The sequence below is a fragment of the Pseudonaja textilis genome, chromosome 5 (genome assembly GCF_049901715.1).
Source record: "Pseudonaja textilis isolate UNSWEBS1 chromosome 5, rPseTex1.2, whole genome shotgun sequence".
Taxonomy (NCBI): domain Eukaryota; kingdom Metazoa; phylum Chordata; class Lepidosauria; order Squamata; family Elapidae; genus Pseudonaja; species Pseudonaja textilis.
Genome location: NC_141994.1, coordinates 32,931,007 through 32,953,410, shown reverse-complemented (window position 1 = coordinate 32,953,410; position 22,404 = coordinate 32,931,007). Strand labels below are relative to the sequence as shown.

The 22,404-nt window shown below is 35.5% G+C and overlaps 2 protein-coding genes and 1 long non-coding RNA gene across 6 annotated transcripts in view; 1 reads left to right on the top strand and 2 right to left on the bottom strand.

The window, feature by feature from the left end:
- Positions 1–1,435: 1,435 nt before the first annotated feature.
- Positions 1,436–12,047, bottom strand: RAB21 (RAB21, member RAS oncogene family). The gene is made up of 7 exons (XM_026699476.2): positions 11,571–12,047; positions 7,479–7,538; positions 7,269–7,376; positions 6,723–6,786; positions 5,913–5,967; positions 4,372–4,460; positions 1,436–3,208 (listed from the first exon to the last, which is right to left on the bottom strand). The coding sequence occupies exons 1-7, from the start codon at positions 11,748–11,750 to the stop codon at positions 3,072–3,074; spliced, it is 693 nt and encodes a 230-aa protein (XP_026555261.1). The 5' UTR covers positions 11,751–12,047; the 3' UTR covers positions 1,436–3,071.
- Positions 12,048–12,133: 86 nt separating this feature from the next.
- LOC148125591 (uncharacterized) lies at positions 12,134–20,432 on the top strand. The gene is made up of 3 exons (XR_015743980.1): positions 12,134–12,177; positions 12,265–12,453; positions 19,885–20,432. It is a non-coding gene; the product is annotated as an uncharacterized LOC148125591 (long non-coding RNA).
- The window catches only part of TMEM19 (transmembrane protein 19), a 36,772-nt gene continuing 34,792 nt past the window's right edge, over positions 20,425–22,404 (bottom strand). For all 4 annotated transcript variants that reach the window (XM_087935604.1, XM_087935603.1, XM_026699510.2 and 1 more), the window contains one exon: positions 20,425–22,282. In XM_087935604.1, coding sequence (XP_087791730.1) covers positions 22,119–22,282 — 164 coding nt within the window. In that variant the 3' untranslated portion in view covers positions 20,425–22,118. The remainder of the gene's footprint in view (positions 22,283–22,404) is intronic.

The following is a 22,404-nucleotide window of genomic DNA, read 5'->3' as shown; positions in this document are numbered from 1 at the left end:
TGGACTTGTTTTGCAGCCACAAGATCTAGGAACCTTGTAGTTATTGAGTCGGCCATTAACTCCTCTGTATACCAAAGTATTCTAAAGTCAGGCAGGGATGGTGGCTGGGTGCTTCTCCCGGGGTGGGCCGATCCTGCGCTGTGGCTCCAGGAGTTTCACCTCCCCACGTGGGGTTGGGCTGCCCTTTCGGGCAGGGGAGTCTTTGTCGTACCCGTAGTAGGGCGTCGTTTTTAAAAGAATTGGCTTTGCCTTCAAAGATGTAGGGAAGATGGTGACAGGAGTGCCATCTGCCTGACAGCTAAACCAACATTGGGTCATGCAACAGAACAATGATTCCAAGCACACCAGCAAATCTACAACAAAATGGCTGAAAAAGAAAAGAATGTATTGCAATGACTCAAAGTCCAGACCTCAACCCAATTGAAATACTGTGGTGGGACCTCAAGTGAGCTGTGCATAAACAAATGCCCACAAACTCCAGTGAACTGAAACAATGTTGTAAAGAATGGGCCAAATTTCCTCCACAATGATGTCAGAGACATACAGAACATGATTAATTCAAGTTATCGCTGCTAAAAGTGGTTCTATGATCCAAGTTATTGGATCATAAAGTTTACTTAGTTTTTCACACATGCCCTCTCCATTTTGGCTTTCTTTTTGTATAATAGATGACATGGTGTAAACATGTATTGTTGTACATCTGAAGCTGTATTTACCTACTTTTAGGCAAATGATTTTTACTACATCCTGATATCTAAAACCATAGAACTCACAAAAGGGTATTTATTTTCTTTTCCAAGACTAGCATCCACTACACAAATTATAAAACCACTGATAAGGTTAACATATCAGTAAAATATATTTACGAATATACAAAATTCTTCAATTAGTCTTCCAACTTACACATATATCAGAAATATAAATAAGGGATCATGGATATAAAGGTAAAAAAAGAATCATAACCTTAAAAGTTGTATACTTCAAACAAATGTGTAAATGGCCACTGTGAAATAGATAGAAATTGAATAAATAACATACAATTATGTCATGAGTACCAAGTAGATTGTTTTTCAAAGATGATTCTCCAGAAAGATTCTGAGAAGTAAACTTGTAGCTTGCTTCTACTAGTAAACAATATCTTCCTCCTTACAAATAGTAATTGGCAAAATGTCTGTTTTCACTTTTTGTTTCTCAGTTTCTATAAAGCTTTTTATAAAGTGTTTTTTATAGGAAAAATGTTGAGTTATTACATGTATTGAATCAGGAGAAATATGAATTAAGCAACTTAGAAGTATAATCATATTGTTTTTAGAATCATGAATATGAAAAATGAAACCATCATTTCTAAAATCAGTAAAAGTATCAGTAAAAGTATCATTTTCCTTTGAACACTCATAATTGTCTATGTCAAACACAGTTCAGACAAATAGCTATAAAAAGAAGATACTAAATATATTTAATGAATATAGGGTACCGTACAGCAGCACATGGTAGAAGTCACAGTAACCAAGCTATTTGAACATATTATTTTAACAAATCATTTAATTTACAGTTTCAGTAGGGGTTAAGATACAGAGCATAATGTATATATTAACCCAGTATATGGCCACATGTGACAATTTCTTCCTTTTGACTTCCACTGATTTTCATACATCAACTTTAATAGTATTATAATGCATGCAGTGTTTTCTAAAATGCCACTCTTAAAGGTTCTGTGTCAGTATCTGGAAAGTGACCTTCATGGGATGTGTATCCAATTCCCGGTGTCCAGTGTTTGAGCTTGCATATTCATTATATTCATCATAGTACTGAAAATTCAAGCCATCTGAAGTGAAATTAGAATCAAACAATTAAATTTCTAAAAGCAAAATTGTGTATGTTCCACGCCAAAATATTCCCATTTACCAATAACAGTGTGAAAATTCTTTCAGGAACTCAATAATATCCTACTTTTGATGTAATATTATTCTGAAACAAAAACCCTTTCAAGTATGTTTTCTGTATTTCATTTTTTTTCCAGAAAATACCTTAAACATACTTAATAACTTGAAGTTTTCAAAAAGTGGATTTAAACAAAGCTGACTGAAATTCAATCATTCATATCCATTTTAATGGATTTTTATGTGTTACAGCAAAGTTATTTTAATTTCCGCTTTTAGCACTATATATAAGGAAGCAAGAATATAAGGACAATTGAAGCTTTATGAGGTCTTTCTTAGAGATGATCAAATAAAAAAGGCCAATTCACAGATATAATTTCTCTGTGTTATAAGCAGTATTCTAGCCATGTCAAACTCGTATTAGTAAAAATAAACGTTAACAGTTCACAACATTCCAACTAGATTTTTTGGACTGAGTGTGTTATAATAGATCAATAGCTTCTAGAAAAATATTTAGAAACGTATGCAAAGTTTAGAGCAAAGAAAACTAATTATCATAATCTTAACAAAGAGAAAGTCAGCAGTAATAGAACTTGTATCTTTCCACCATTTTTCACCTCACAATCACTGACAAGACTTGTGTACTATTTCTGCACCTGCACTTATAAAAGCAGATAAAATATTTAATGTGTAATTTATCATTTATTTTACCAGCATGGAGTACAGGATGAATATATCAAAGTAGTCAAGCAGTTATATATCAATGGTACCCCTGCAAAAATAGTATCCAGGTATCTGCTAATTAAAAAGAAATGGATTTGCAATTGTGAAGAGATACAGCTTGATATACCACAAAATACAAAGGGCTGCAAAAAATGTCTAATTCCAATAAGGTGTATAAGTTATTAAATAATGATCTCATTTAAAATATAAATGAAGCCATAAGTCTTTCTCACATGCAATATTATTCATTATTAAAGAAATATGTAAAAAGGCCATTGGTTTGCTTTGTTAATCATTGTAGAAAATGCCAATTCTCTGGTCACATATTCCACTAGTTTAGCACTTAATGGTATTGAATTGTTACAAATGATTTTAAATTCTGTTAATTCCAATTCTCCGCTGATAAAGAATGAGACTCTGAATGTGGCAGTCTTCACTAAAGGACAAGAAGCACAGTCTCTTGTACAATTATCCAGAGGAGCAGCAACCTCCACTACTCTGAGCTGCTGGATCATCAATTATTTGTACTCCTCGCCTTGCAGCTCCTGATTGAGTAGAACCATTGCCTCGTGCTCTCTCATCTACTTGCGCAATTTCTATCATTCCTACAATACAAAAATATTGTATTACATTAGAGAATTTCTAATCATTGACCAGAAAAGCTAATCATATTTTTTACAAATGTAACATATGCAAGCTTTGTAAAAGATTCTTTAAACTCATATTACTTATAAGTTAATGTATAAACAGAACCTAATTTTAAATACCCAGTATTATCTAAAACCCCATGTATTATTGAACTAAAATTAGAGACTGTCTTCAAAGAATCAAATAAAATAAAAGAGATAATTATCCAACATTAATCTGAATATGTCACTGTTACAGAGAGCTTATGACTGTTCAGATAGTACCGTGTTTCTCACAAAATAAGGCCAGGCCTTGTTTTTTTTTACTCCCCCCCCCCCTCAAAAACGGCTAGGCCATCTTTTCGGGGGTGACTTAATTCCCCCCCTTGCATCCTCGGGCGGACAGGCTGCTTGGATGTTGACCTCGGCGTTGGTGGGGCACTTTGTATCAGGAAACCTTCCACCCACCGTTGCTTTCCCTTCTCCCCGTGCTGCCGTGGCATTTAGAGCAACGTCGCAACATTTGGTCCAGCCATGCGCGGCCAGCCAGGGCTCTTCCCTGCAACCGGAGCCCGGCGGAGACACTCGGCTCCAGGCGCTCCTGTCACCGCCTTCCCTATGCCTTTGAAACACTGTGGCAGCATGGGGAGAAGGGAAAGCAACGGTGGCAGAAGGTCTCCTGATACGAAGTGCCCCACCAACGCCAAGGTCAACGCAGGCAGCATCATATCCGGGTATGCAACAAAAGTACTGCCTAACGGCAAGGCCCCCCGCCATTCCCTCCCATTTCGCATGTTTAATATAGGCCTTAATTTGGGGGGAGGGGCTTAATTTGATTTTATACCTGTAAAACATACTGGGACTTCCTATTGGGGGAGGCCGTATTGTTGGAGAAACACGGTAACTATTCTATTTCAGTGATTGTACAGTAGCCCATTAGCTAATGGGTACCACCATATTTCTGTATCCAAAAGATTCCTGAACTCTGCTGCAGCTAATAAATGGGCATGCACAGTATTAGTAATAAATAGTAGTCTTCCATTTCCCTGGTGCATCTTGCTATGTGGATATAAAACAATAGCTCATACAGGGGCATTTGCTTTCATAACAGAAACATTAACCCATACATTAGACAAACCTACGTTTACACAAATCGAGAAAGAGTTCTTCTATTCCTTTGTTCTGTTTGGCAGATGTATGATAGTGTTTTGCTCCCACTGATTCTGCATATCTGCAAGAAAAAAATGCCTTATCTTGTGACCTGAAAATTACAATTGCATGCAGTTTTTATGTTGTAAGCAAATTATACAGACTGTAAATTTTAATGCATCTAATGCACAGCAAAAATATGCCATTGTCTTTTCCTCCCTGTAAATTATGGTTGAATTATAGTTACATCTGATAGTCATTGATCGTAGTAAAATATTTGGATCTGGATACAGACTATTTCAATTAGCTAGGAAAATAACATTAAGTAACAGCAGAAATGAGACAGAAAATGTAGATTTTAAGTATACTAATTGCATAAAATGTTTTAATACTTCATAATTTAAATGTGTATACAGGTGGTCCTCATTTAGCAATTATAATTGGGACTATGAAGCAAAGCAGTCACTAAATGAAAAATCACATGGCCATGATTGGCCTTACAAATTTAATTCACTTTCCTCTCCTTTGCTTTACAATATCAGAAACAGGAAGAGGAGAATAATGTTGATGATGATGTTATCCATTCAGTCATGTCTGAATCCAGGCAATTCTATGAGCCAGGTCTCTCTACATCTGCCAATCTTGCACTACTTCTTTGAATTGTTCTTTGCTCTGACTAATGTCAGCTTTGATGGTGTCCAGCCACTGGGTTTTTGGGAGGACAGATTTCCTTTTTACTGCTAACTCTTCCTAACATAAGTGAATTCCCTCACATGACGTGGCTAAAATAAGTGAGATGCACTTATTGTCCAAAGGAAATAACCACAAATATCCACAGGCAGTCAAACAGTGGGGAAGCTTTCCAGAATTCAACTTATGAATTCAACCTGGGCAAAAGGACATTTCTTACAGCCTTTTTCCACACCCCAGGAGCCTTTTGAATAGTCACCCCAGCCCTCGGGTAGTTAGCAAAATTGATTCTTGTATTTACATTCTTTGGAGAGGAGGGGACTATAAGACAGTCAGCAGGCACTCAGTGAGAAGTACACAGTGAAAGAAATGCGCTACTGCTGTTTACCTAAAAAGCTATTTAGGAAGCAGACTGAATCCTTTAGTGTAAAACTAATTAGAGTCTTGTCAATTTTAGGTAGTAACTGCAAGCTCACCCAACATTTTAATCAACTAATTAAGACCACAAAGCTAAGCTTGTTAACATGTGGTTAACCCTTTTTCGGGATCGGCTGTGCAGCAGAGAAAAGCAACTCAGGACAATAACGTTTGTTTAGGCAATCTCTCCAGTCTTTTTAGGTTGCGGGGAATCAGGTCAGGCACAGGACAACAGGTTACTGACTGTGATGATGAACATGTGAAAGAGAGATGCCGTAAAGGCACAGTTCACAAAGTTACTATTTCATCACTGTTGTAATTGCGATCGGTTAGTGTCCAAGCAGTCGCTAAATAAGGATCCCTTGTATGCTCTACATAAGTGATGGCATCTTCAAGGTAGTATTGAAATTAAGAGTCATAAACTTACGATTCTGCTTCTTGAATAGACACGTGTCTTTCCTTCTCCAGATCTATCTTGTTACCTGTCAAGAATTCACATTTCCTTAATATCCAAAATAAATCAAAGATACAATCTGTTCACATCAACAATGTGTTTCTAACTGACTTCTAGTTTTCACTGTTTCTAGCATGAGTGGCATTCACTCTTCTATATCTATGTCCATTCAAGTATCCAGAATTAATTGTCAAACTCAACTTCACATTATCAAGACTATGAATTAAGTAGCAAGAATACAAGGACATGCTGAAACATTTTTGTAATTCTTCACCAAGAAAGTATTAAATAGCATGATAGAATTCTGCTCCATCACGAAATCTTGGCTAATCTCTAAATATGTATAATTGATCAGGAAGCTGTGGTTATTTGAAACAGATAAGTTGCAGCTAAATTTAATTTGAGATACCAAAGAATTCCCCAAAATGGCAAGTAATTTGTATAGCTATGAGGAAACCTTTCAACCTTATTTTTAAAGCAATTTTACACTAACTTGTTCACAAAGAATATCTAGTCTACAACTAAATGGACTCGGAACTCTAATAAGGATTTAAACACATTCAGAAATTTCTCAAGAAAACTTTCTCACATTCTTCTACTGTCATTCTGCTTTCTATTTTTCCTTCTGTTTACTTTTACAATTCTCAGATATTATTTTTCTTACTGTAGCCAACCAGTACCAAAATTAAAGGTTTTTAAAAAGCACTTATAGGTTTTATGCAATCATTTAAATGCAAAATTCCACTAAAAGTGAACAATAAGGTGTAAAAACTCAAATCTTACCAACTATGCATAGACAAATTTCATTCCCCAACATTTTTCTTAATTCCTTTACCCAGTTTTTTACCTATGAAAGTAACAAGAATATGTATTTCAGTATTACAATTTTCAAGTTTTTAAAAAAGTTATTTTAAAATTTTCTAATCAGAAATCCCAGTCTCTTTTCATTCTCTTCAAAGAAATGCAATCCTACTGAATTTTAATTTAATGGAACTTACTTCTTGAATGAATATTTAAAAGGCTTTTAGATCAATTACAGACACATAGGCCTACTCTATTTATAAAATAGGACTTCCTTTTCTCCAATGCAACTTTCAGCATACATCCAGAATCATGCAGTGAAATCCAGGAGCACTATTTCACTAGTTAATGCTATTCCTCTAGGGCATAAGTCCATTTAGGTACCACTTTTTATTTAACCCAAGTCCACAATATACTGAGATAAATTTATCCACCAGGTTATTTCTAAAATATAAGAGTGAAATTTAATTTGAAAAAAAATGTACTTTTTGTGGTTGATTATTTGATACAGGGAAATGGTATAGTTACCTTTTGAAAAGAATCTTCATCTGTTATATCATAAACTAAAATAGCTCCATTAGAGTCTCTGTAGTAAATAGGACCTAGTGCATGAAACCTTTCTTGTCCAGCTGTATCCTGCATGATACAAAAATACTGAGCTCATTTAATCTACTCAAGCAGTAAATTAAAGTTTGATATTTAAATGCACTATCATGACAATGTAATTACACCACTTACCCATATTGCAAGGTTTACTCTTTTTCCTCCAATATTTAGCTTCTTGGTTAGAAAAGATGCCTGCAAGTGGAAAAACACCGGTAAAATTAATGCTCAGATTTCACTTATTCATACTATTTCAGTGAGTTTTGTAAATATAAAAACAAAACAAACCCCTGAGATCATTTTAACTAACATATAAAAATATTACTCGTATATGGATATAGTAGAAGCAATGTTTTGCAAGAATTAAAAAAATGGATTTGAATGATGTTAAACTAGAGTTGCCTATATTTTTCTCTTATTTAATACGATTTCATCAATTCATTTCTTTCAATATTTTAGTTTTGAGTAATGACTTTTTATCCCTTTTTTCACTTTGCACAATCTCATTTATAAGGAAGTCTATTGATGAAATGAAGGTTTGGAGCAAAAAATAATTAGGCAATTTAATTTTTTAATTTTAGCAAAATTATTAATTCAAAAAGATACTTCAAGAAATTTCAACACACTGAAAGAGCTATTGTTATCTGTGATGCATATAATGGTGTTGGCAAACTTTATTTGGTAGTTTTTCTTTTGGATAATGGAGAAGAAATAAAGGCTCATGAATAAAACTTTTCTTTTAGTGAAGAATAGGCCTCAAACTCCAAAAGATGCCTTGAAATATGAAGGAACGCAAGTAAAACAATATCTGCAGCACCTTAAAGCATCTTACCCTCTTCTAATATTGCACAATTGCCTTCAAGCTCCCCGCCTCACAAAAAGATGCAGTTGCCTTAAGGTGTTGCAAAGAATACTATTATTCTACTCTAACATTTTGGAGATCATATCTGAAGTTTTGCGCAACCCAAATGGGTAGGTGCTTCTTTATATTTTTATTCTCACTGTAAACTCCATCATACTATTTTTGTTCTTTTATTGTTACACTGTGTTTTAACTGATTCTATACTGCCTTGAGTCACCTTTAATGTATACAAATTAAATGTTTATATAATAATAAAGCAAACTTTGAATAAACTGAGTATACTTCAAAACTGGAAAATGTTTCATTAGTTCAATATTCTGAACTAGATTTTGTAAGATATAAAAACTGGCTGCTTAACTAAATCCAATTTAATTAGACAACAGCCTATCAGTGTGATTTGGGACAAAGTGTTAAGATACTAAGGTTCATATTATTTTAGAAAGGGGACATGAATGAAGATATTTCCTCAACAAGGAGAACCCTCTGCCTTTCCCAACACCAATGTCAAATCAACAATAAAATGAATGGCAGATAACAGACACATAACACTGTAAGTTAATGACTGCATGAGAAACATTTAATTATGTGATCTATCAACCTCTTGTTCTCTCTTTTTGCTTTAACACCAGAAGACAAATGCTTGCAACCCAGCATTGGTCTGAGGCATTTACATGAACAAAGATGAAAAAAGGCTTATCTTTTTTCAGTTTACGACAAAGAAACTCTGAGAAAGCTGTTATAATATATATAACACTTCAAACATGTTAAATCTAAGAAATGAATTTTGTTTCAATCACCAATATATTGAATCTTATCAAACTGGTCCTTTCATTCATTTATTCTCAATTTACATTATGCATATTACCAGGGCTCTTTGGCTTATGATCACAAATATGCCCAAATTTCTATTGCTAAGTGAGACAGTTGTTAAGTGAATTTTGCCCCATTTTATCATCTTTCTTGCCACAATTATTAAGTGAATCATTGCAGTAACAGTGCTGTTACACGAATCTGGATTCTCCATTGACTTTGTCAGAAAGTCACAAAAGGTGATCACAACCATCATAAACATGAACTAGTTGCCAAATAACTGAATTTTAATCATGTGACCATGGGGATGCTGCAATAGTTGTGTGGGAAAACAGTCGTGTCACTTTTTACAGTGCCATTATAACTACAGTCACTAAATCAGGGGTGTCAAACTCAGGTCATCATGGCAGTGTTATGTAACATATCAGGACTTTTGTCCCCTTTGCTGAACTCGGTGTGGGCATGGCTAGCACGTGTTGTATCCAGCTCATGGGGCAGGAGTTTGACAACACTGCACTAAATGAACTGTTGTAAGTCAAGCACATAACCAATTTCATAGCAAGTTAATTAACCACTGTATAAAACAGTATGTTTAAAGATTTACAGAAGTATAGAATACTGCATTTTAGATTATACTACAGTAGTTTTTTTAAAAAAGTAAATAAAAATAAAACTGCTCTAAGACATAACATGTCTTATAGGAGTGTTGCAATAAAACTGGTGTGGAATGGAAACTAAGAATTATGTAATTCTCCTGGGGTTTCTTTGAGAAAGAGCAGGATGTTAAAGTACAACAAATTTACTCTTTAGAGGAAGTTAACAATTAGCAATTGTAAAATGACACTTCTCAATTTTAAAAGTAGTCCTTAACTATTATATTCAGCATGGATTATCTTCCAGTACCTAATTCTTAGTTACAGACTGTTAGTTTGCAATGCTTCCCATTATAGTGATCATTTGCAGTGCTTCCCATTATAGTGATCATTTGCAAGAGAGAACAATATTAACATTCAAGTGCACAAAGTTTCTATTCACTCAACTAATAGTCATAAAAGGGAAATTCCAAGAATCTACCTAATAAGTATAGATTTGTTTAAACTCTGTATTTAAAAAGTACCAATATCCTCTAGATACTAATAAGAAACAAAATAAACCTGATTTATTAATGAATATAATGGGAATAGTGTTTTTCTGTACTGTAGACAAAAATAATTGCAATAATTGCTTGCAAAGATGGAATATATTCTCTCTTGCATGTTTGTTTTAGAATGCAAAAGAATCAACACTGCTGTACTGTATTGTATTTCATAAACTTAATATAATTATCCTTAATGCCATCTTAAACAGACATTTAGACAGAACACCGAATTTTGGTATGGAAGAAATCTATTATTTTGAAAAATCACATGGACCCTAATAGCTGAAAATGGAAGTTAAACTTAATCAAGTTTAGTTATGGAAGTGTATGGAAACTCAGCTTCTTTAAACAGTGGTCTTATTTGTATCCTTGGAGACACATCATTACAAATATATCCTTCAGTAATCTGAATTATTCAGTCTATTTCAGCTGTGCTGTGACTAAACACTGGATCTGACAACCTATTCCTTTACTATTCTTTAAAAAGTATGGGCAAAGCAAATGAACAGTAGCAACAAGAGTTTCAAATTACGGAACCATTCAAGATTTTACTATATATAAATCAACATGTTTATTAGTTTGTAAAGAGGTCAGTGGAAAGTGATTGGATAAACATTTTTTTAAAAAAAGTCTTAAGATCAAACAAGTATAATACAGGGTGTGATAATTTTTATCCAGAACATCTGATGATCATGTGAAATTCTTGAAAGAAAAAAATAACAACCAAACCAAATAACTGCAATTTTGAAATGCAAAATAATTTCTAAAATTACTGTAACATTTTATTAATTCCTGCTGATCTTACATTTAATACCGTATTTCTATACAAGAAGGCAACATAGCCAGTTTAATTTAGTTCTATTCTTATCATTTCTATTTTAATTCCACAATTACCCAAAATTTCAGAAATATCAGTTTGCAAAACTGGATGCAAAAATAATGGAACCATTATTTTAATGATATTGTCCTTCTAAAGTTTGGGCTTCTACAATAGTAAAGCAATTCATAGGGACATACTTATGAAACTTAATACTAGGAGTGAAAAACAGAACGTTGAGGGGCTTTGGTTCATGCATACACATAGGCTATCTATGTGTTCAAATTCCAGAGAAATAATAGTCAGTTTACTGTAGCATTTCTGAACTAGAACCGATGGTACCTATTTTTTTCAGCTCTTGCTGCTACAGTTTTGTGTTTCCAGATTATTTATCTCCAATAAAGGTGGATTTGATAAACATTAGTGGCCACTTTTCTAAAGAGTGCGTGGTCCGGACTGGAAACCTCGAAACGCTTCAATCTCTCGCTGTTCAGATTAGGTGGAAAAAAACCAGGTGCGATAGGAGAAATCTTAAGAAGGAAGCCGAGTTTCACCCCTGCCGAAGCCGGCGAGCGGCCTCCTGCCGCCTCCCGGGCCTACCTGCAGAGTGGTGATATGCTTGTCATTGAACTTGTTCTCACAGTAACGGAGTACTAAAGAAGTCTTTCCCACGCAGCCTTCCCCGAGCAGGACCACCTTGAAGGAGAAACTTCGCCCGCCGGCAGCAGCGGCAGCAGCGCCGCCGCCTCCCGCGCCCGAAGTGGCCGCTCCCGTCGCCATCCGCAGCGAAGTGACCGCCGCTCCCGCGGCCTCACATCGGCAAACCGCCGAAACCCGCTCCGCTCTGATACGGGGCGCTGAGCAGAGTCCAAGAGAACCGCAAAAGGAGAGGGGGGAAGGCCGCGCGGAGGAAGACTGCGAGGGGGAAGCAAACCAGAGACGAAACGGGGTGAGGGGGGAGGGAGAGACAGAGAGAGAGAGAGAGGAACCCCGAGCCACCCTCCTCCCGCACCGGGGCGTCTAGCTCAGCCTCCTTTCTAATGGCGTCTTCTTCTTCTTCCTCCTCCTACGTCATTCGACGGACGGTCACGCGACACGCGGTTGGCAGCCGACGTTTCCGCCTTCCGAGGCTCCGCCCGAAAAACCCAGAAGGGAGTAGAAACATAAGCAGATTCCCTTTAAGCGAGTTCAGGTGGAGATGACGCGGGTAACCGTGAGATCTCTTATAAGTGGGCGCGATAGGGCCACGGGGCCTGTGTCACTCTCATCTTTTTCTGTGGGGCTTTGGTACTAGGTGCGGAGTTTGCTATCGGCGGTAGAAGAGAAGGTGGACCGTTACTAAGTCGGCCTGCAACGTCCCTGCTTCTGAAGCAATGTTTCCTGCTCAGGGGTTACGCTTTCCCGCAGCCGTGATCTTTTTGTATTCATACTTGGAAAGAAAGTATGCAGGGCTTTGTTTCTATGAGATTTGCTTCTGGGCTTGGTAAGCTTGCAAAGAAGTTGCAAGTTTCAGAAAGTTTAGTCAAAATACGCACTACATCTTTTCGGCTTGCTACGAACGTTTTTTCTATAACTCCAGGAAGAACTTTGGGGTCCCTTCAAGGCTAACGTGTTGTAGTTAAATCAGATGGGGAAGATGTAGTAATTCTAAAGGACTGCGTGCGCATAGATTCGGGAACAGCGAAAAGGCAGGAAGAAATTAGTGCTGCTTTATAAGTAGCCGTTTACAAACAGTTGCTGATAAAATACAGATTATCTGCCATTTTTAGCGTTATAGGAACTCCTACACCATAGCCCCTATCAGGATGGATACATCCGGTGGCAAGAAAGGGAATCACATATTTCCTGTTTAAAGTTTTAGCAATTCTAGATGTGAAAATGGTAGGATCATGTCGAAGATATCTGTTCCTAATGTACTGCTTCTACCAACCTGATGCAAACAACAAAAATATGAAACAACTTTAACAATCGGAAAGTATGGGGAGAACATTTTCTAGGCTGCCAGCTGTCAGAACTAAAAGCTTTTCTGACTATCAGCCTGATATCCTGTGAAGTCAAAAACCTGAACTTGCATATAGGTGTGGTGTCTGCTTAGAATAATATGCAAATTCTTGTGGCTTATTCAGCAAACTATTTTAACACAGTATATTTGTCTCTGTATAAGTGCATTTAGGGACTGAGCAATGGAATTATTCAAAATTAGATTTTTTTTCCCCAACTCTTGTTTTACACATTTCTAGATCACTTTTTCTGTGAAGTTTTCCAGGCAGCTTGAAATATTAAAAAGTTTGTTAAAAACTATCAATTTTTCACACATTTCCTAGGATAATGAATCATAGCTACCTGTGTCTGATTATGTCCCTACAGATTCCTGAGAAGTTCTTATATTAAGTTTTCATTTTTATTAGAATGTTTTAATTCAAGGATGGTTGCAAGATTTGTATACATCAAACACTGTCAGCCTTGATGCTTATTTCTCAAGTGCATCTCATGCTATTACTTAATTTGTACAAATTTTAAAAATATGTTCATTTATCTGTTTGCATCAGTTCTTTTAAAATGAAATTCATGATCCAGCTAGGAAGACAAAGGCTGTATTTTAGTGATTTTTAAATAATGTAATTAGATATAATACGAAGGTACTGTAAAGTTGATATATATCCTTACCTTTTCCTTCAATTATGCCCATGTAACTTTGGAAAACATTTTTATATATTTCTAATGCTGCATATAGTGAAATAAGCTGAATGTGGTAGATATAGTGGTCTGTTCTACTGTGATTTCATGCAGACTAAGTGACCACTTGTTTTAATTTTGTTGGTTGAATAAATCATAATGGCTTTTCACATGATGCAGTGCTAAACATGGCTTCAATGTGATAATTAAGTTTAAATTGTACATATCTTTAATTTTTTTCCTAATGGGAAATACAGCTCTTACAAATGAAAACTAGGTACCCCAACTAACAGATCAAAAGCAAACCAAAGAACAGTTATCAAAAGTGAGTTGGCTGCAACATAGTTTAAAATTGTTAACAAGTTTCAAACTAAGTCTTGTTAAAGTTTACTTTAGAAAATTTAGGGTAGTTAATTGTTTAGTTCCCTCTTGTGTACTTTGAAGGAAAAGAAAAAAAAATCAAAGTGAAAAATTCTGATTCCAGATTAACTGCTACAGGAACTTTTATAGAAAGAATACTTATGACAAAGACTCATGATTCATGAACTCATGATATCCATCCATATTAATCTTCAGATCATGGTAAATCAAGGCACCATCAAAGGCTAGCAGCTGCCCAACTTTGAATGATCTTGAAAATCAAGTCAGACTGATTTGGATGAAAGATTTAATTCAAATTCCCAAAGCTGTAGCCTAGATTATGAGTGTCAGCAAAGATCTACAGCTATCAACATATTAATATCTAGATAATAGTACGGATTGAATTTGAATTTGTAGTTACCAAAAGAGTAGTTTGATTTGAGGGAGAGTTACCTTTGACAAGGTAAATCTATTTCTGTGGGAAAAAAATCTGTTTCCCTAAAAGGAGATTTAGAGCTGCCTAAGCTTAGGCAGGAATGGTCTCCCATGTTGCACCAGAAATATAGTATGTTAGAATTTCTTATCACATCTTTTAGCTATGGAATCAATTTTTATAATGGGGAAGTGGGGTTGGTGCAAACATAATTTTTCAAAACAATGCTGCTTGCTTCTAGATAAGCAAGGAGTTTGGGGGTGTAAATATTTTTGACTAAAAATATTCAATCGTTGTCAGTCACATATGCCTTCAGGCTGATATCCTAAATTCAGGACAAAGAGGATGTATATTGCAAACTAAATGGATTTTCAAATACTAATGTGTCTTATTTGGCTATAATGAGATTTCTCATTTTGGATTTTTCATACTGCCAATTGGAGCATAAAGAAACCGAAAGGTGGTGCTGTTCCCATTTTGTTCAATCATTATTGAACAAAACATTTTTTCATGTTTAAAATGACAGCTTGTGCAATATTAATGAAAATTCAGATTGCAATCAAATACAATACAAATTCAATAATTGTAATGTATAGTGCAATGGATTTTTAATGCTCTTATAGCACTGTATATCAACATTCGTATGGGATGGAATGAGCAGTGATTTCTTCTAAACAAATAGAACTTGAAATGTACATGACAAAGTCTTACACCAGTATTTGCCTATATAATCCAGTTTTACACATGATTGAAAATTACATCAGGTAACTTTCTGAAATATCTAACAGGGTAGCATTAAGCATTTGTATTTCTTTGCCTAGTTGTTTAATGACACAGTACACTGGAGTATGGTTACTGTTTCAGCTAATACAGAAAAAAAAATCTTAGCCAAAATAATCACATACATACGAAAAGGTCAGCTTCAAAGATTGAGGTAATGATGTAATGCCCTGTATATAGCATTATTCCCGTGTTTTAATGTTTTGTGCCACTATCATAATTTCTTTTGTTCAAATATATTAAAATCTCTCTTGTGTATTACTTCTAATAATTACATTTATTTTTAGATCACAGTTGTCAGTCTATGATCCTAGTTGTTGCCGGACTGTAACTTGCACTGTCTTTACCTTTGGCAATGTTCAATTTGAGTTAGTGGGAGGGACAGTTCAATTCTTCCATCTGCAGATTGAAGATTTTTCATAACATGGTTTAAACAGTGAAAATGGGCTGCAGGGAAACAAGAAACTGATACAAATTAGCATTTTATCACTAATTAAAAATGGAAAAGCTACAAAAGGTTGTTTACAAATAAACCACTCAGAATTATACAAACCAGTATGGATGCATTTGACATAAATCATTTTACACATGTATAAGTAGAATTTTAATTGAAGTGCAATACAAAGATATGCATTATGAACCTTTATTCTTTTGGCAGGTGATGCTTATTTAGGTATTAATCAAATTTATATAGGCACTCTTCACAAACTGGGCAGTGTATAAACAAATAACAGATATAAAAATAAGCAATATAAAATCCATATTAAAATAGAAATTATAAAAGCAAATGTATCAATCCTAAGCAAATGGCGGATAAGAATAGGCGCCTAACAAAGGGGCCATTTGAGCTTATCTCTGGTTTCCTTGCAGCTCCATGACTGATTACATCAACAGGTCTTGAGGGACTTTCAAAATATCAAAAGGAGCTAATCTAATTCATACTGTCACCATGCCTTTACTAACTCCCAAATTTCTATAGTGTTTGTTGCCAATGCTGTATTTCCTTTACTCGCAATCATGGAAAATCTTGGAGGGTGTGAATGGCTAGGAATGGAGCAGAAATGCATGCATAGTAACAAGTTAAGTATGGTTCATTGCAAAATACGTATACATGACTTTGTGTATTTTGACCAAACATGAACGTGGACATCAGTCCATTTAACTATATGCTAGCATTGTGAAATCCCTTAAATTCTATTTTATAAGACAAACTCTTAACTGCTAGTTTCTACTTCCTCACTACAGCAGATAGATTACTGCAGAGAAAAATGGTCACATTTTTTTGGACTCTATGATCACATGTATTTGTATGTGTGTGTGTTTCAGTGCAACTAATCTCACAGAACACTCAGATTTATATTTAAAATAGTATAAATTGGATTCATCACAAAGTTTTGACACATATTATGGGAAATATGTGATACAGGAATGCTCAAACTCCATTGTGCAAAATACATGTACAAGATTTTTAGGTTGTATTTTTTAACCAAGCATAAATGACAATAGTGTAGCCTGCAATAAATAAAACTATGAGATAATGTTCTAACAAGAGTCCTGCCAGCTTGTCTAGCCAGAGTAAGAGTAGAGTCTGGCAGCAACATTGTGTACTAACTCATTCCTTGGATCAGGCTGTTCCTTTGACAGCCTTTATACTCATAGCAATAGCTCTGCTAGCAGCCAAACCTGCTCCTGAGCACAGCTTAAGGCAATCCTACCAGGATTGAGGCTCTCCAGCAGTCTCAGGTTACACCTATTCCAAGGGCAGCAGTTCCTTGTCATTTGTTGCTTAAAATAATGCCTATTAAATTTAGAAAACCATGGAATAGTTTTGAATGAGGAATATCTATTACTGTTTAGCAAAAAGTAAACAATAGTAACATACTATTTTTGCTTACATTTGTTACATTAATTATAAAACTGGGATGTATAAGTTTGCATATTATAGCATATTTCATCAGTGTTAGTGTAACAGCTTATTTTTATTTGCTCTTTTTATGAGAAATAGGATTATACAATGTTTTAGATCCAGTCTCTTTCACCTGGAAATACTGAAATATTTTCATTAACTTAAAACATGATTTCTGTAATTCAATGATAATGCCTTTATAAAAATCATTAACTTTTTAAATTTTGAGGCAAAATTAAAGGCTCTGTAACTATGTTTATACTAGGTATATATTTTACATCGTGGCGACCAAAACTGAATGCAGTATTCCAAGTGTGGCCTTACCAAGGCATTATAAAGTGGTATTAACATTTCATGTGATCTTGATTCTATCCCTCTGTTTATGCACCTAGAACTGTGTTGGCTTTTTTGGCAGCTGCTGCACACTGCTGGTTCATATTTAAAGGGTTGTCCACTAGGACTCTGAGATCCCTCTCACAGTTACTACTATTGAGCAAGGTACCACCTATACTGAACCTGTGCATTTGGTTTTTCTTGCCTAAATGTAGAACCTTATTTTTTTCACCATTGAATTTCATTTTGTTAGATAGCGCCTAATGTTAAAATCTGTCAAGATCCTTCTTTATCATAAGCCTATCTTCTGGAGTGTTGGCTATTCCTGCCAGCTTGATGTCATCTGCAAATTTGATAAGTACCCTATCTATTCCCTTTGTCCAAGTCATTGATGAAGATGTTGAAGAGTACTGGGCCTAAAACAGAGCCTTGGGGTACTCCACTGCAAACTTCCCTTCATGTAGATGCAGTTCCATTGAGGACTACAAGTTGAGTGCGGTTGGTCAGCCAGTTACGAATCCATCTGGTGGTGATGCTGTCTAACCCACATTTTTCTACTTTATCTAGTAGTAGGTTATGGTCTACTTTATCGAATGCCTTACTGAATCCAAGTAAATTATATCGATAGCATTCCTCTGGTCGACTAATTTTGTCACTTTGTCAAAGAATGCAGTAAAATTAGTCTGGGATGATCTGGTTTTAACAAACTCATGTTGGCTTTTGGTTATTATTTTATTTGCTTCTAGGTGTTCACTGATTTGTTGCTTGATTATCTTTTCCAGAATCTTTCCTGGTATTGAGGTCGGGCTGATAGGTCTGTAATTTCCTAGATCTATTTTTTTCTCTTTTTGAAGATGGGAGCTACATCAGCTCTTTTCAGTCCTCTGGCAGTTCCCCGGTGTTCCAGGATCTTTGAAAGATATAGTTCAGCCCTGACCTCATGGTATGAGATGTGTGTTCATAAACATTCATGAGTTTAAAAATGAGAGAAGTGGGTATCTTCAAATGGAAAGACAAAAATCTGTGTCTGTTAGTCAACTCAAGTGAAAGCTTAAGCAAAATTAACCAGCCTGGTTCTTCAGTAGTTCTTAATCTAGTGCTGCAGTGGTTAAAATGTAATATTGCAGGCAAACTCTTCCCACAGCCTGGAGTTCAATCCTGATATTTTCAAATTGTGGTATTGGAGAAGACTTAAGAGTCTTCCCTGGACTGCAAGGACATCAAATCAGTTAATCCTAAAAGAAATGAACCTTGAGTGTTCTTTGGAAGGACAGATACTAAAGCTGAAGCTCAAGTACTTTGACCACCAGATGAGAAGGGGCGCTGGCTTCCCTGAGATGCCCTTTCTCAGGATAGAAGAATAGAATAGAAGAATTCTTTATTGGCCAAGTGTGATTTGACACACAAAGAATTTGTCTTGGTGCAAATGCTCTCAGTATACATAAAAGATACATTCATCAAGAATCATAAGGTACAACAATGATAGTCATAGGGTACAGTGAGCAATCAAATCATACTAGGAAACAGTCAATATAAATTGTAAGGATACAAGCAACAAAGTTACAGTCGTATAGTCACAAGTGGGAGGGGATGGGTGATAGGGAGTGATGAGAAGATTAATAGTAATAATAGTGCAGACTTTGTAAATAATTGGACAGTATTGAGGGAATTATTTGTTTAGCAGAGTGATGGCGTTTGGGGAAAAAACTGTCCTTGTGTCCTTTGCGAGCTGTTATTTTTCTTCTTCATTGGTATTGTGCTAGACTGGGCTTTTATAATTCACTTTTCAAAATTTCTGCATTAAGGAGGGATTTTTCTCCTTGATCTGATGTGCAGAGCTCTATAGCATTGTTTTGAGGCTAGGAGTTGAAACAGTTTATATCCGGGATGTGAGGGGTCTGTAAATATTTTCACAGCCCTCTTTTTGACTGGGCTGCTGGTGGTGGCAGCAAGGCCAGATGACTGGGGCAGCCTGCATACTCACCTGAACGTGGTTGCAGTGAAAATGGTGCAGAAATGCACCCAAAAGTTCAGCTGGGTGAGAACTCCAAATCCTGCGATCTAGCTGTAAGGTGCTGCAGCTGCAATTGGCTTCGCCAGAGTTATCTGGGTGAGCCAAGTCTCGCACATTCTACTAATGGCGGCAGCTGGATTGCTTGAGGAACCCCCCCCCCTCAATGGGAGGGAATCCTGCCATCTAATGTGTTCCCCTTCTGTGTGGCCTTGATAAGGGTGATGCAGTGGTGGTTCGGGGGAAGCTGTGGCTTCAGCAGAGTAATTAATGAAATCTGGAGACAGCGAACTGAAAGAGCCTCGCTAGGAAGCCTGTCGCCCAGGTCCCCTGCAAACCTGTCTCCTTTGAAGAATCCACACTTCTCTGATTGATGTCTTCTGAAAAATACTGAGCAATCTTTATGTCTTTATAGGGCCAAGACTGAGTTGTAACTGGGGTCCTGACCATTGGCGGAGACACGTGGCAAAGATTGATGACTCAGTCTCTGGTGTGGATTCTCGTGTGTGGATTCTCCAATTAGTATGCTGGAGAAAAAAGGATTCATTGAAAAAAAAAAACTCAAGTTGGAAAAGATTGAAGGCAAAAAGAGAAGGGGATGGTAGAGGATCAGATGGTTAGATAATGCCATTGATGCAATGAACATCGTATTTTGGCAAACTCCAGGATATATTTCAATGTTGAACTTGTTCAGGATGTTCTTCATTATTTGACTCTTAATTAATGCAAAGTGAAATAGAAAATAATTCTTGACTTTTAAATTGTGTTAAAATGTCCATTTTTTATGATAATTTTCTTTTATGTAATGATTCTTAGTAGCAAGAGTTTCCACTTTTTAGAATCCTAGCTAAGGCATTAAGTTAATCTTATAAACCAAAATGATATCAAAGTTGTATGATTTTTCTCAATGTAACATCAGTGTTGTTTCTGTAATGATTAAACAAAACAGATTGAATGCCATTTTAAAGTCATTTTTATTTGAACATTTTTATAAGAGCCTCATTTGGACACATTTTCTACATGTATTTTCAAAAAAGATGCCTACTGCTGTATTTATCGTGATGTATATAAATAGATCGAGGCACAGAAAATATTTCAGTTTACGTTTTTCTCCCCACCTCATACATTTCCATTAAATATTGTATTTCCCATTTTTCTTATTTGTAATTTGTTCACAATTTTTCACTGATATCTATAATATTTTAACAGATCTTCATCAATCCAATCAATTTCTTGGGTTGCATTAAAATTTTGTTATTTATTTTGCCACTACCAACAAATACCCACATTTTCAGATGCTTCAGAGAACATTAGTATAACACTAGGAGTCAGTGCTGTATTCACCTTATTATGCCATGTATTCCAGTGTCTATATTACAGAAATCTGTATATTAATTTTTGCAGAAATTCCCAGTGTCCTATATTACATATGTACATACTGTGTTGTTTTAATCAGTTTCTACAAATGGTTCTTCTAATTTGCTTTATGCACACTCCTTTTTAATAGGAATTCTTGTCTACAGTTGTAACTGATAAGAAAAACAATTGAAAACAGTTTCTACACAGTATTAAAAATTGTCTGTAGACATAAGCCTCTGTGAAGCAGCCATCAACTTACCTTTTCTTCCTTTAAGATTAGCGTAAAATTAAAAATTCTAGTATCTGATATATATAAAATGAAAATATAAGTCTATGGAAAATGGATCTACTAGCAAATAAACAAATTTTCCATTGCATTTGTAACATAACTTGCTAATATACTTTTAAAAAATTATACAAGAAAAAGAAATATGTAATTTATCAGTAAGAGTTGCTTTCAGTTAAATTGAATTTCACTTTTGGCCCTATCTTTATGAAGAAATAAACATATCTATTCAGATATCAGTGGTAGGTTATTACAAGCTTTGATTTAAAAAGTAACATCCATCTCAAAGACCAAACAGATTTTGAACAAATATAAGTATTTGTTCCATATGCTAGGATAAAACTATAGCTAATAACTACAGAGAGTGGCCAAAAGCATACATTCTTGTTTTTAAACATAATATTTTAAACCCAATAAATTAAAGTTTAAACTTTAAGCACCAACAGGTTAGTACTAGGTTTCATATCATACATATTTTAAAAAATATTTTAACAGCAAAAAGCAAACTTGTGATTGTATTGAAGGCTGTACCTAGAGTGGTCAGTTCATTAGCCATAGTACAATAGGTCCCTACAAAAAAATAGATTTCAGAGTAATGTAGAAAGTTTAGCATTTAGTTTAGTCACCAGTCACTAGACCAAGATCCTTTACTTGTTCGGGTAGCTGTAATGGCATTCTATCCACAGGTTATTTTAGTCTTTCCAGTTCTCATTTGCCTAATAAATTATGGAGAATGAAGTGTAAACAAATTCTATCGTAACAACTCAAGTGGGAACTATAGCCTTACATAAAAAGCAATATTAAATCAGGATTTCCTCTCTTCCTGTCTGCCTTAGCTACCTAAAACTGCTGCAGGAAGTATTACTTTAATAACCTAGTGATTCCTCATACTTTCAGAACAGTTGCAGGAATGTATTCCAGTCCAGAATTATGAAGACTTTTGGTAGAAAATCTTTTAGGTCACAGCTTGTTTGAAGAAAAAAAATGCAAGTCAATACTTGTCTTCACCCCCTTGGCCAAAATCCCCATGCTATTCCTGGCAATAACAAAGCAATGACTACAGAGGAGAAGAGATTCACTGCATTGTTATCCAGGATTGGTTTACCAGAAATGTGTGTTGCATTTTCTGTCTGATGGTTGACAACCATTCCAGTACATTTATCAAAACCTGAAGAAGCAGTAAGAACAGCATGTTAACCAAATGGAGAAAATAGTCTTCAATAACATAAAATGGCATCAAATACTGTATATATATTTCAATGACCAAACATTAAAACCATTGTGAAGGCC

What these genes read in the sequence shown, in the direction of transcription:
- RAB21 (XM_026699476.2), bottom strand. Translation starts at nt 11,750, where the DNA reads ATGGCGACGGGAGCGGCCACTTCGGGCGCGGGAGGCGGCGGCGCTGCT. An exon ending in ATGAAGATTCTTTTCAAAAG is followed by an intron (nt 6,787 to 7,268) that starts GTAACTATACCA and finishes TTACTTTCATAG; the next exon opens with GTAAAAAACTGGGTAAAGGA. An exon ending in CTTTCTCGATTTGTGTAAAC is followed by an intron (nt 3,209 to 4,371) that starts GTAGGTTTGTCT and finishes TTTGTATTGTAG; the next exon opens with GAATGATAGAAATTGCGCAA.